Source organism: Varroa destructor, unplaced genomic scaffold, assembly GCF_002443255.2.
Source record: "Varroa destructor unplaced genomic scaffold, Vdes_3.0 BEIS01000002.1, whole genome shotgun sequence".
NCBI lineage: Eukaryota > Metazoa > Arthropoda > Arachnida > Mesostigmata > Varroidae > Varroa > Varroa destructor.
In genome coordinates this window covers 9,736,505-9,751,688 of record NW_019211455.1, presented here as the reverse complement: position 1 = coordinate 9,751,688, position 15,184 = coordinate 9,736,505, and the positions used below count along the sequence as shown (strand labels likewise).

Below are 15,184 nucleotides of genomic sequence, written 5' to 3'. Positions count from 1 at the left end.
GTTAACCCATAACTTCGTTCTGTATTTCGAAGAAGTTGAAATTTCGGCGTCACAAACGAAGTTAGGCGAGGGAAAAGGAGTGGTTAATTATTATGTTCGTAGGATTGTTTTTCGGCTCTTTATTGGTGTTTAACTCTGCACGTTTCAGTTAAGTTGCACAAACCTCCAAAGATGGAGGTGTTAAAAAATGTAGTAACGATCAATTTGGAGTTCTGAAATGGGCTAAATGTAACCCAAACTCACGAGGAAATTTGTGTGGCGCATGGACAATACTGTAACCGATCACACAGCCAGGAAGTGGTTCGCTCGTTTTCGAAGTGATTATTACCACAACGAGGACATGGCACTTCCAGGTCTAATCTTTAATTATGTGGACACTGAAATTCTCACTGTTGTAGGCCCGCACCCACACATGAGCATTCGCCATATTGCAGAAAACACAGGAGCATCCAAACTGGCTGGCAAAAATATCTAGCAAGCAAGGACTGCGTCAATCAAACTGACATCTGGATTCCCTATGAGTTGAAAAATTACTAAATGACAAACCGTGTTTATTACATTAAGTCCCTCAGATCTTTAATGATCCACTTAAAATTGTATAAGTGCAAATGGGATGTTTTGCCTCATCCGCCGCGTAGTCTCGACCTTGCTTCTTCCGATTTTCTTTCCGATACTTGCAAAACCCCTTAAACAGAGAAAATTTTGTATTTTTAGAAGGTGTAAATAACCATATTTACTATTTAACAAAGTGTAATTGAAAAACTGCATAAAACATGGGCGAGGCCAATATATCATTAATAATTGTGTAAGCAGAAAATGAGCTTTGTTCAGAATTAAATACTATTCCAGCGCTAACCTCTAGGATTTTACACAGGATCCTACTTAATTCTTTTCGGCTAAAAGTGAAATCATTGCTTATCCCCGTAGATCAGTGGCACTACTATCGACAACAATGTATAGCTTTTAGTACGATAAGTTCTACGGTTAACATGACAGTTAAATAGGACAGGTTTCCAGTATTTTTTAAACCTTTCTTGTAGTCTTCCACGATTACCATCAACGTGCGTCTTTCTTAAGAATTGTTGTATACTTTTTTCGTATAGTCCTCCACTTGATGCGCCGCGCAAACCCAACGACTGCGAAATTGTTGTCATGTCGAAGCAGCAAAGAGATTATGCCGAAAACGTTGAAAGACGACTAAAAAATCTTGGCCTCAAGGTAAGTAGTCATATAAGTTCTAGTACGATCCATCTCATGGACTGTGTTGTTGGATTAAAATGATAGCTATTTCACTAACATCTTAAGATGCTAAAAGCAAGAAATTAATGATTGATGAGGGTCGAGCGTGAAGTTCTTTTTTCTAATGTTAATTTAAAATTACTTATTGTATGGAGGACTGATTCAAGGTACGAAAGCTTTAAATATTGTCAATATAGCTAGTTTTATATTCGAAGACCATGCTCAAATCTATCATAAGTTATGTACATACGAATTTCACATAAAACTAACACGGCAGTTGTTATTGTATGTACCTGGCAGATCAATAATAATAGATAGGACGTTAAAACATGTAAGTGCAGGGAATGAGCTCAACTGGTATACTATATTTTTTGGATAAGTCTGTTAATGCCATATCATCAGCAATTGTTAAAAAAATAGATCAGATTAATATTTTTCTTTAACAGTAACCGCTTGCGACCTCAGTAAAACAGTTTGCTATAAATAAAGTAATCCAGTAAAATCGATTTTATTTAATGCGCATTCAGGTTGACGTACTCTTCCTCAAGGACGAAGCACTACTTGCGCAAGCCTTGGACGATCTCGGTCTCCGTGGCACATTGTATGCGTGCGTTATAGGCGAGCAACACGAAGTGCATAACTCCGTTACTTTGAATGTTCTCTACGGAGTCCCACAGGGTTTGTATTAACGCGAAATAAGAACGTTTCGTTTTATTATAACGCGTTACTTTTTATCACATGCAATAGTCTTCAATGTAGGCGCTCAATCCACTAACAATAGTTATCTGTGGTTGCCTAAATCTTCCTGATACCTTTGGTTTCTGTTTACTAAGATTTAAGATTCAAAGAAAGGTGTTCATTTTATCAACATATGAACGCTAAAAATGCAAACAACTAATTAGCTATGTAGCTCATATTCTAACTTCTTTTTACTACTGTAGCGTACGTATTTATCAGCTGATCTCGACGCTTATCCGACTCGACTGTTATGCGTTTATTAAAATTTACGTTTCAGAAGGTTTATTGCACGCCCGCATGAGATGCAGGCATTTATTGATTTTATTTGATGCTTTTGGCCTTTCAAACGCTTTACACCAACCGTGAAGAGAGCTGTTAAGTCAAGGAAGACCGACAGTGATAGAGTATTTTTCCTTCAAACTATTACTGCGGAAGATCTTACTCGTCTCTTTTCAAATAAATTTTCAACAGACCTAAATGGTTTTCAAAAAGACTGCAGGCTTCAGTGTGCGGTATTAGTGGACACAATGAAGTCTGGGTCGAAAGGTTCAACAATGAATTTTGACCTTCGACTTCAAGTTTAACTGAAAGAACGAATTGCTTACAAAACGGCACTTGCGGCTTTGGCTGCTTTTCGTTTTTCTCGTGTTTCGTTCGGGATCTTTCCGTTATTTATCGGTGGGATTTCAGAACATCGCAACATGCCGGTCGATGAAGCGCTTAAGTTTCTCTCGCAGAATTTCCGCGAGCATTTGGAACGGCAAAGAGACCGCGACGCTGCTGACGATGAACGGGAGGTGAAATTTTTGCTCAAACTTCTCATCGAGTCTCGTTATATTTCCATCCGTGAATACGATCTGCTAATCCAACACCTTACAAACAAGCGTGATCAGCTGGTAAGTATCGGATGAGACGCTGAGGAGCAGATACCCGTGGGTTTCTATTGCGTCGTTTGTCCATATTCATATGTTTGTCAAAGCAGACATTTTTCGTAATTCTGGGCTTGTAGCATGGCTTTAAAAAAATATACGTTTTTTCGAAGCCATGCTTCTGCTAGAGACTAGATTTGAATATGACTCACAATACACAGACCACAAGCGTGGGTGTAAACTAACCTGAAAGTGTTTCAGATTGAGGAAGAGATGGGCGAAGGCCGGCGGGCTCCAAGTCCACATAGAGATCCACCTCCATCGCATGCAATGGGAGGTGCCAGAGGGGGCTCTTCGTCACAGCATCGGCCTGCTCACGGTAAGTCGATCCAATGGGTTCACTGTTCCGGTAATATTTATCATGACCGAAACTGGTATTATCTATTAGTAGAGGTAGCTGAACGTTTTCTTTTACTTATAATTTTCAATTACGAAGTAACGCAAATATTTGCATTTGCAGATTCGCCAAACCCGATGAAGCAAGCAATGACTATCGAGCAACAGAACCAGCAACTGCATGAAAAGATTCGTAATTTAATTGGAACGCCTCCGAGCGGGCTTGCACCTGCAGCTGCACCCGTTTTGGGTGCGGGAGTTGGTATTGGGTCGCCCGCAACTGCGCCGCTTCAAGCCCCACCGGCTCCTTTTGGCTTGCCAGGTGGCCTCAGCGGTGCAGGCGGCATGGGACAACAGCAGCCTCCAGCTCCATTTGTTAACTTAAACAACCCCTCCGTGCAGGAGGCACTTGATAAACTCATAAAGCAGGGTGCTCTTGGCACACAGCTGGCCATGGGAATTCCTGAAGACCCTCGTGGTCGGCGGGATGATATGGGTGGCCCCGCGGGAGGCGACAAAGAGCCGTTCCCATTGAGCCGAGGTGGACAGGGTGGATATGGCCAAGGCGGTGGAGGTCCGTTTGACGGGTACGGTAATGGCGGAAACGGAGCTTATGGTGGAGGTTATGGTGGGGGAGCTTATGGACCAGGCAGAGACAGGTCTCCTCCGAGGGGACTCTATGGATCTGGGGATGGAGGTAGATACTGAGGGATGCTACAGACCACTACAAATAATGAAAATTAAATAAGTAACTTCGTTTGCTAAAGTGTTCCCTTTCCTCCCCCACCTCTCCCCATATATAGATAAAAGAAATTTAGGCGAGCCAATTTGTCTAGTTGCATCCGAATCGTTCTGCATAGATAGCCTCTTGGAGCAAAAAGGTCTTCAAATATCTGTTAAATGAATACCTAATGATTTATTTGCGTGTAGGGTTACCTATGCTGATAACCGCTTTTACATTCGCCAACCTTACCCTATAATAATGTACAGATGGACCGTATGAGGAAAGTTTGCTTATATTTGGCTGTAATAACATAAAAAGTGAAAAGCATGCCGAACTCACCGCCACAACTGAACCAGCATGTTATTTTTTTTGAAGTCGTCACCAACTTTTGACAATAATTAATAACCACTGAGACCAACAGTGGTCATCTGCAATCGCTAAGTCTTTGCCAGGATCTCAAGGGTATCTTTGTAACGAGTACGGTACACTTTTTCTTCACTCAACTTTGGGGTAACCATATTTCAACAGAAAAAGAAGAATGAACTGTCAAAACAATTTTTTGTTGAACTGTTTATTTTCGCTTGTTCCTTGGTGCCCTGTGGTTTGCATACCGCCTTATATAGGCAAGCATATTAGGCTGCGTCCCGTGATGCTGCGAAATTGCCGGAGTGGCCAGTTGTATTTTTATTGGCGACACAATTGACCCGCTTCCGTTCATTAAACATAGTAAAAGGTAGTGCGCCGATGACAAGTTGTTGTCGACGTTGTTTGCTTTGTCATTAACGAAACCATTGGTTTCGTGTTAAAACTCCGTGAGAACACAGAGGCAGAGCTCGAAACGCTCGTGCGGCAACCTGGTGACTCTCAATGTAAGAACGCCGCCTCGATGGAGGTCTTCGTTCAACGTCACCTTAACGTCTTCGGAGTGGTCTGACTAAAAGGCACAAAACGAGACGCCGTTTCGGACTATGATGTTTCTGCTGCTCCTAGATCAAGCAACTTTCTTTTTTTGCTGCTCGATAAATTGCCGGTGGACCGTATATTTTTCTCTTCTATTTTTTGTTTCGCTTTTTTTCAACACGTCCGTTTATGACATTTTTACAAATTCTAACTTATTATAATTATGATGAATGGACTTTGCATAGTTTCAGCCGGGTATCAATTTACTACACAGCGCACACTGTACCAACGACGAGTTTTGTGGGTCATTCATACAGCTTGTTTGCTGTTGGCCGACCTGTAGAAAAAGTGTTATCCATATATGAATCAACGTGATATAATTGACTCGTAATGAAGATGCAGTTAGGCGATTGAGAACAATGTAACTTGGTGATAAGCTATTGTCATTAGATGTTTTTTTCTGGTAGATCGATGTTAAGAACGTATGCTGAAACAAACACATGCACGATGCTAGTTTTCATCGCCGAGAAAACTGAGTACGTATGGACTGTAATTGTGATTTTGCTGAGTCTGTTACCATTCAGATAACACTTCGGGTCACATTACTTCATAAGAGCAACAGTCCTTAGAATCTACCACAATAATATCATATTGTAAATGATAGTAATTTAGCTTCAGTTGTGAAATTGCTGAGATTATTACACGAAGATCAAGGGGTCAGCAAAATAAGTGACCGGGGAGTAATAACCTGGCACGCATATGCGAGACTCAATGTGCTTTAAACATAACGCAATCACTAACAGGAAGCGACTGAATTTTATGTAGCTATAATGCTATACCTTCCATAGGCAAGTATGCCAGAATTACCGGTTTATATGGGAAGATATACGAATAAAGCTCTCTCTCTCTCTTGCTATATATATATATATATATATATATATATATATATATATATATATAGATACATACACACATATATATATATATATATATATATAGATACATACATATATATATATATCCAGAGTTCGCTGTGGTTACTTCTACGTATCATTTTTGTACCGGTGCTTCAAACAGGCGTACCAGAAAGCATTTGTTTTTTACGTAAATAACGATCCGCACATATTAAAGTAAACGAATCTGTTTGTTTTTTTTCAACTATTTCGAACCTCGAAATACTGGGCAGTACGGCTAAGTATTTTAATTTCGTGCTGTATGCTCTCCAAGGCACTAAACTGCTTAGAGTCGAAGGAGATAGAGTCATCGTTCTCGCACGATGGTTATTACATATCTTAAGATATAAGAGCTGATGAGATGCACCTGTTTATGTACAAAGACTCATGCTTCTCAGAACGGCGTAGTAAGCTATTATACAACACTAGCTCTAGAGTTAGTTTTGTATAATGAGAAGCATGAGCCTTTTTACATAACTGGTACACCCTACAGCTCTTTCCATGTTTTACATATAACTTGCCGTATATTTTACATCTACATAAAGAAGTGTATAATCTGCATAGCATTTATTTTTCTATGATAGTGAAGGCAAATACCAGGTGATGTATTTAATTTCTTTGCATTAGCGACTAGGTCTTACCGTCTTTCTCCGTCTTACCGTGTTGTCACCGTCGTATTGACTAGCAGTAATAATAATGATAAAAGTTTTTTTTTATTTTGAGTATATATATTATGTCGAGTATCTAAAATCTGCAGAATCACTCTGCTGAAAGAACAGGCTGCGACCTTGAAGGTGCTAATTTCTATCTGGCATGTGACATAAGCAAATCTGAAATCTTAATGCTTTTAATGCTATCGCTTAGTTGTAAATATTAGAAAGTAGCTCTCTCGAGGGTTCAAATTGGGACAGAACTCTAGAAAGAAATCAAACTATATTTCACAGTTTGATTTCTTTCTAGAGTTATTTTGTTTTTATTTTTATTATTTTTTGTTATTAATTATTAATTTCTTTTGTATTTATTCGTTTTTGAACACGTTCATATAACAGCCAAAAATAGTCGTCAAAGAAAGTGTCGACAGCCAAAAATAAAAATCGAAATAGGAAAATACGATAAACTTATAAAAAAAAACACTCTTTTTGGTATTTGCATTTTAATTGGAATTACCTCATTGATGTTATTTGGTTAAAAACAAAAGGTTACATGCTACTTAGAAAGGTAAACAAGAAAAATCCGAATTTCTATCATGGAAGCGTATATGTATTATGGAAAGATATATACGCAAATTCGGAACGTGTGAATCTTCATTTCTTAGAATTTTCGAAAAAGTTTTTTTTAGAAGAAAAGTTAACGCACGAAACGCATGAAAAATAAACTGGTTTCGAGCGCCACTTGCAGGGCAGTCATGAACAGAGCAGATGTTTCGCAATTGACTTTCGATACCAATGCAGCTTTTATCATATGCCATAGGTGCGCTGATTTTACTGAAATTTTACCGACAAGCACAGATCTAAAATGCCGGTTGATACCGGGTGGTGCCTGTCGCGTACACAAAAGGTTATTTCGCTTATACATAGACGGCCAATTGTTTCCGTCATAGCAATGGTATGAACTACCTAATCGAGCCGTAAAACTCGACGCCAATGGCAGCGTTAGTGCTTGCGCGTCGAATTAGTCCAGCATCCAGAAAACATCGAAAAAATGAAAAATGCTGACGTTGCAGACTACAGTTTTATGGACCCCATACTGTAGGAAGGGTTCCTTCACAGCAAGCGGTTGTCACATAGGAACAATCTTATTATCATATGGTCGAAATACACACCTTTCTCTGGCTGACAAGAGCCACGTGTTTTCGGTTCAGTCGCGACACGTATACACGACAACTATGATTAAATTAAGAACAACAAAATACACGTTATGCTTACCAAGTAACGTACTCTCAAATAAAAGTATGGTAATCTCCACGTAATTTTCGGTGGAAATAATATATATAATATTTACAATTACATGTAGGGTATCATCAACATTTCGCGCAACACACAGGCTACTTCAAATGTTCTTCATAATGATTTCAGTGAACTGTCGAAATTGCTTATGTTTCAGTGTCAGATGGCGATATTCTTTACTGATAGATAATCGCTTTTTTGTGTACAAACAATTTTCCTCGCAAATAGCCGAGCGCCGGCAGTTTCACTTACTCCAGCGGAGTAAACCAGGTTACGAGAAAGAAGTTTCATCCGAATTAGATAGCGTTCTTTTGAAACGAAAAATGAGTAATGAAATAACCGAATGAGTATAGCCTATATAGAGACCAAAATCCGATCGGTTACCATTAGAATAGCATGTAACCGACTCTTCCCCATTCACAATGGTACGATTAATAATGTTACCTTCGATGCTCTATAAGACGTATCTGGTTACAAAAGAGGACACTTTTAAAGCGTTTATCTTTCTCTAAAGTTGTGAACAACATGAATAATGAACAAGCACTCTGTTAAGCCGCGCAGGTAGAAGGTAGTTCAATGGGTGTGGCATAAAGTTAATTACTCTTGACTCGCTTTGTCAAAAACTCAGATTTTTCATCTTCAGTGCTTTCGCTGCAATTTCATGATACGTGCTTTAAGTAACCATATATTGATTACCTTATTATCCACGCTCGTGATTGTTTTGTACCGAAAACTTTCGTGATCACAGCAACCCTTTCCTTTTCGAGGCACCGAGGTATCGCTCTTTGCGCTATGTCTACTTTTATTCTTGAAATAATATCGCCACCACCTAGTCGTTGTTTTGATTAAAGCTTCTTTGCTCAGTGGTTTTATTCATTACAGATATATCTGCCAGCATTTCTATGCTTGAGAAAGAAAATAAAAGGCACTGGGTTTAGATTTTTAGCACTAAAGGGTATGTCTGCATCTAAGCGCATTGTTATTGGATGTTACTAACTTACCACTTATATAGCCAAAGACCCACCATTACTATTTATCAAATATGATTCGCGTTGATTCTGAAGTTGCTCAAATTTTTCGACCTGTTAGATAGTTCCGACTACGCGCGAATGAAAATAAGTACTCTGTTGTAACGGTGACGCTAAAAAATAGGGTTTGTTATTATAGCCTTGCTCCATACGCAATTTGTACTTAAAAGGATGCTTCTGAGAAAATTCTAAGCTTGTCGACATAACCAAAATGAAAATAATTTTTTTATTCCGTTTCTTCGAAGTAAATTTTTGGTTAGAAAATGCTTAGTTGTTAGACTGTTACAATAAACCTAGCTAAACGTAGTGATAGTTTCAGTGGTATTAGTCTACGGATCAGGATTTCTTAGTACAGCTAAATGGGCTGTTTATTTTGTAAAACACAAAGAACCATTCGGCTAATCCTCTTATTGAGTTACGAGTACCCTTCAGATAAAGCCAGTCATTAGCGAAGGGTCTTTTCGCCTTTCCGATATTGGACGAGATGGCTGTATGCTCGATGATACCCGTACCACAGAGCAAATGTGAAACGAGCAACAAATGTCGACTGATACTGTTTTAGCTAAACGTAAAATTAAGGACATAACAAGTTTCATAATACGAAATCTATGATATATTATTACATTGTTTATTCGCAAGTAATTTCTAGCTATTTCTGGCATCTATTCGAATCACTAGGAGTTCGGCCAGAACTCTGCGCAAGTATTGTTTGATAAATTAATAAATTGTCATTTTTCAAACTGATGGAACTTAACGTTTGACTACAATATAAATATATCGAAATTAAGACGTATCGATGCTACCGTCCAAATGAGACTCCAGAATAAAGACGCGTAAGATGAAGATTCAAGAACAAAACTGAAACTTCTCTTTAAATTAAATCAAGTTCTCAGTCCTGAATCGAATTTTGTGTTCTATGGATAAGAAGAGGTACACACGCTTTGAAACCAAAAATAAAGTTGAAATTTTATATCTCCAATATGTTTGTATTTCCGTTCAAATATAATTTCGTCGAAACCGAAAAAAAAAATATTGAACTACCACATTCTTTTTTTTATATGTTTCAGTGTAACCTAAGCTGAAATACTCGTAATATTTCCTGAGGATCCAGTCAAATCCGCCTATTTATTCTTCAATGTTAAATGATTAAAACGAATAAAACAGCTCATATAACTGTAATTAGTTTGTACAACATTAAGTTAGTGAGCGCGAGTTGCACAGTATCAGACGAATACGGCGCTAGTGAAGTCTTGTCCGCATAATGTTTACAAATATTTGCCATTATTGAATCATTGATTAGTAGTTTATTAATGTCGATTCGTAAATGTTATCTACAAAGGAAAGCGTCGCTTCCACTTAGTTGATTAGCCCACATTGAAATCGATGAAGTGGCAAAACTCGATCTGTGTGCAAAAGGATGTATTTTCTTCCAGAATTTGTTTCCTGATTATTTGGTTGTTTTTGTTAGAAATGTAAACTAACGTACAATGCTGGTATAACGGACCGTTGTGTGTTATAGCTCTAATACTTTAACGCGAAGTTTGCACCTACAGCAACAAATAGAACTGTCTCAGGCAGGTGGTTAGAAAGTTAACAAGTTTACTGCGAACAAAAGTAAATCGAGTATTCTGTTTTTGTCATTGTAATCACTGAAAATCGATTAAGATAGAACTATTGAATCGCCAACAATGGTCCAAAACTCTGACAATCAAATAAAAATAATAAAATAATAGAAAAAAAGGTACGAGTATAACAGGACGCAAAAGGTCATGCAAATCAACAAAGCGGGTTAATCGTGTCATGAAACGACACGTCTATATACCCTATTCGGGCTATCAGACGTTTTCTGAATGAACTGATTATACCAGTGGCTCTTGATATATCTCGCTCTACCGCGTTCTTGGCGGCCACGGTCTCGAATATTTCTGCACAGTAACGGAGTTGTATAAGCAAACCTTTATTCCATTTGCATTTCGTTGCTTCTTGTTATTATTATCAAATATTACTAGCGGCTACATATTTGCTTTTGCGATTTTCCGTGTCATTTATTGCACATTTCTTAAAGACTTTTCTCATATGGGCCAAACTAATCACATCACTATTTCAGACTAGTTACACTTCATCAAAAAACCACTCTCTATTATAATCATATCGCTGCATTAAGTACGTCTATTGTTTGTCCCATATCAGATCACTGCTTTGAAACTACCTACGATATTTTAAAGAGATGCTGATTCCGCATGAGACAGTCTTCATTCATCATATCATATCAAACTAATAGTTTTCATTTTTGGCCAATACGACCATAGACGGTAATTTCCATATTAACCAATCAAATCAACTAGCAAATTCGTCTAAATATTAATTTTTTATCCAGTTTCGACAGGTTAGCGAGTTTTAGTGGGGGAGTCTATGCGAATTTAGTTATAAAACGTTCAAAATAGCGTTCAAAATAATACGGATTCTGCCTCATTTGCTATTGGTTTATTTACGTCTGCTCACTTAAACTCGTTCTTCGGAAGCTACTACGAAATCTTTGACAGCCATACATATTTTGTAAGTTTGGAATAGTACGGGCATTTTGGCGCCACTGGTTTAGTTCAAACGAGCAGTTCTGGGTTCTAATGTTGATCTTGCTGACTTAAGTCCTTGCTACCATCGTTGACTATAGTCAACTCGGCAACTCGCAGCCGCCATCTTAATTTCGACTCATTCTGGCCGCGACGAATGAGCGAGCCACAGTTACTGGCTGTGAATTTAGTATCTGATCGAGGTGCGACAAGTTGAGTACGACGGACAGTGGTGAGTCCGTCACCTACTCGGCTCAGCACAAATCTAGCCATGTCGCTGACTGAAGTGGCGCATCTGAGTCGTGAGCAGCTTCTCCAGCGTGAAAAACAGCTGCAAAGTGCGTAACAGAATAAGGGCTTCTGTATAAGCTACTTACACACGCACACCCGCAGAGATAAACAAGCATAGATACAATTGTTATTTCGCTTACGGCATTGTTCACTTCGTGTTAGCGTCAACTGTTCTCGGGGTGTATAGTTAAGATAGCTTCCAGGAGTTGGCTTGGACATGACGAGCCAGCCTGTGATACAGAAATTTCTAACATTTCTACTAATGTAGACGTAACATTTTCGACTAAACGTTATTGGTGTTTTTTATTAGCTTGTGTTTGAAAATTCTGCAGAAGCCTGTTTGGGAGGTGCATGCGATTTTCTTATCTTCGTTATGTGCGCGATTAGCAGTTTTATTCTATACATCTGTTGAATTATGTAATATTTTTGTTTTGTTTTTTATGCACGCAGTTTAGTTCGATTAATGTTTTATTGAATTCGGTTGAAATATGCCTTTTGCTACTAAGACGAGATTGGCATTCAACCGCTGAATATTTTCGTTTACATTTTAGCATGTCTAACGGAAGCGTGAGTCGAGCTAAATATCCCTGTCTATTTTTGACTAGGCGTATACATGTAACATGCAAACACAGTTGTCTTTGATTGTGCTGCACACGGTTCTCTAAACGTATCTCGTTACGACGTTATCTTATGTGATAAAATCTATCTTCGTACTGCATTTTGGCTGTGAATAGTCGATGTTTTTCTTTTAGCAAGTAGGTCAGATTGCCCGCCCACAAACAATGTATGTAGCGAATATTCGTAAACCCAGTGTACCGAAAGAAAAGAAATAATTCCCAACTTCCAATTATGCGTTACATCAATACCTTAATTAGTATGCGTTTGCGGAGATAGTTCGAATCAGTTTACGACTAAGCCTTAGCCGTTTTCGGTTTTAAACAATACCCCTGTGGTAAACTTCATTATGTTACTTCAATGTCCTCAGTTTTATTAGTATGTTATTCCTGTTCTATTATCCAATATTATTAACCTCGTCGTAGATGATTCATGTCTAGCTACGCTTACCGTTTACAGGTCAACTCGCTCAACAGCGAGTTCGGCCATCTGCGCCTTTGGCGCCATCTGCTGCTGCTCTTCGATATAATCATAGGGGACAGTCATATGGCGTTTACCGCAGCACGTTTCCAGTCCGCACTGGTGCCCCGCAACGTTCAAAGCTGAGCAATGCAATCATCAGACAGCCTGTGCCAAACGCACACCACTCGCATAATCGTGTCTTTGTCCGGAAAAAGGAACTACCCACTATAGAAGCAACTACAGTCGACATCCCGAGTATCACACAGATTGCTCAAGGTCGACTTTCGCCAGCAGGCTCACTTGCGAGTGTCTCGAGTAGTGTGAGCTCAGTGAAGGAGGCTCATGATGAGCCGCCCTCGTCAACGAGTACGTCATCGATTCCCTCACCGCAAAGCTTGCCAGCATCTTCCTCATCCTCCTATTCCATAATGGATTCCGTTGTCGCGCAGATATCTCCGATACAAACACCTACGCCGCCGGATGAGGCGCCGAACTGGGCCCGGGTTGACACCAGACTAGTGATTCCGCTTGGAGATAACTCTTCAGATGATTCAGACGGGGAGGACATGGCTGTCCAAGCCCACAGAGAAGCCCTCCACCGCATCCTGCATCCTGTTAAGGAGGTGAAACAGCCCCTGGCACAAGGATCTCAGTCTATCGTATTCCGGACAGCAACTAAGCTTGTCAAGCATGGCGCATTGCACAGACCGTCGGCAACTGCTGTCGCCGCCCTAAAAGCTGCCGTCGTCGCATCTCGCCACAGTAAAATTGGCAGCTTAGATATGAAATACATTCTAACCAATAGCAGTAATATTCAGAAATCCAAGAAGTCGAACCATCATCATAACATTAGTCATAGTAATAATAAAAGCATTACCAACTGTACTCCTAATTTTATGAGCAGCAGCAATAGTAAGAAGCACCCGACTATCGTTGCTCGGAGTAGTCTGCAACCCAAATTGTTGTCGTTAGCGTCGCCTTCTGCCTCGTCCACTGCTGCATTGCCCCCATATTTTGCCACCGCAAGCGGCTCACCAGGCAAAGGGCTCCGTCAGGTGTCTAAGTTTAAGCTGACTACGATTTCAAATAGTCGATCATCCGAACTTATTCCCGGTGGTAGTATTAGCAGCAGTAACAGTAAACAATCAGGCCTCAAGCGACACTCAGCAGCGCACGTTACTTCGGCATTCGGCTTGCCGTCGGCTCATCGACTTCTTATCAAGGCGGCAAGTTCTCCGAGTTTGAAGAAACTACCAGTTCACCCAACGCGCTTTAAACTCACGCGGGAGATCAATTCTGCTAATTCAACTTTGGGTGCGACCCGTTCCGGGGTCCAGGCTAGTGGCGTGTCTATTCTTAGTGGACGTATAGTTAAGAAAAGTTCTTTGCGACTACAAAATCTTTTAATGCTACGCGGTGTCCCGTTCCAGACTTCAAAGGGTGGCAAAGTTCTGAAACGGATAAACACTAGTTTGCATCGAAGGGGTCAAGCAGTAAGTGCTTCAAGCGTAGGCCTGCAACAAAGTTTTAGGCGTTTCAAGACATCACGAATGGCGTCAGGAACTGTGCGACAGGTTATGGGAAAAGCCACAACGACGGAAAGCATCGTTGGCCGTGCGGTAGCCAGGTTGGTGCATATATTTTCTTAGCGTTTTTGAAATCAAACGAGCATATGAATCGATTTTATTAACCTTGTTGTTCAATTTTATCCTACACCGGCGTTATTGTGTTTGCTTGTTTATGCGTTACATTTTGTGGTCATTGGTGAGCCATTGAGGTAATTCTATATGACATTAAATGTACACAATATGCAACAATTGACGTGCGACGAGCCTGTGGTAACACAATTTTTTTATAGGTTTAGTGTTGTACCGAATTGGACTATTGGACAAGTGTTTCTAACATTTTTAGAGTTTCTAAAGCTCACTCTTCAACCTGATGTTTTGGTGTTTTCTTGAATTTGTTCTTTATTATGTTGATATTGATATGATTGTCAGTCACCTGGTGAGCCGAAGTATCTTCGAATTAAACAATAAGAGGCGTCTTCAAGCTACACCCAGTCTATCTAGCCAAGGAAAAGGCAAAGAAGCCAAGGATTGCCTGTTCTACATCCGTTTCGGGAAATGCCACAAAGGAGATGCTTGCAAGTTTACCCACGATCCTTCTAAAGTTAGTCCTCGCGTTTGCTGTCGCTCAATTATTCGCTGTAAAATAATCTGCATTAGCATACTGCTCCCCGTGATACAAAGAAAATCAAGGATAGACTTCTTGAGTTACTCGATCTCAATATTCTTCGACGTCTCTCATTTGTAAAATCACTGGAGTACCAGTTTTTGCTCTTTTCTGTCAAAATTCGTAAAGCAACAGCACATATCTCTTGTTTTTCGATCAAACGAAGTGTTTGAAACCTACCATATCGGAGCTTCAGAGCTGGTCTTGCGGTACACACAACA

At 39.7% G+C, this 15,184-nt stretch overlaps 2 protein-coding genes across 2 annotated transcripts in view; both read left to right on the top strand.

The window, feature by feature from the left end:
- The window catches only part of LOC111245810 (uncharacterized), a 32,368-nt gene that overhangs the window by 13,917 nt on the left and 3,267 nt on the right, over positions 1 to 15,184 (top strand). Inside the window, exons 7-10 of the mRNA XM_086981966.1 lie at positions 1,104 to 1,218; positions 1,767 to 1,917; positions 12,729 to 14,358; positions 14,729 to 14,900. Coding sequence (XP_086838092.1) covers positions 1,104 to 1,218; positions 1,767 to 1,917; positions 12,729 to 14,358; positions 14,729 to 14,900 — 2,068 coding nt within the window. The remainder of the gene's footprint in view (positions 1 to 1,103; positions 1,219 to 1,766; positions 1,918 to 12,728; positions 14,359 to 14,728; positions 14,901 to 15,184) is intronic.
- LOC111245812 (uncharacterized) lies at positions 1,924 to 9,772 on the top strand. Its single transcript, XM_022794648.2, has 3 exons — positions 1,924 to 2,873; positions 3,108 to 3,225; positions 3,367 to 9,772. The coding sequence occupies exons 1-3, from the start codon at positions 2,679 to 2,681 to the stop codon at positions 3,948 to 3,950; spliced, it is 897 nt and encodes a 298-aa protein (XP_022650383.1). The 5' UTR covers positions 1,924 to 2,678; the 3' UTR covers positions 3,951 to 9,772.

Excerpts from the sequence above, each read along its gene's own strand:
- LOC111245812 (XM_022794648.2), top strand. The coding sequence starts at position 2,679 with ATGCCGGTCGATGAAGCGCTTAAGTTTCTCTCGCAGAATTTCCGCGAG. Across the intron at positions 2,874-3,107 it reads CAAACAAGCGTGATCAGCTG|ATTGAGGAAGAGATGGGCGA; the intron begins GTAAGTATCGGA and ends AAAGTGTTTCAG. Across the intron at positions 3,226-3,366 it reads ACAGCATCGGCCTGCTCACG|ATTCGCCAAACCCGATGAAG; the intron begins GTAAGTCGATCC and ends TTGCATTTGCAG.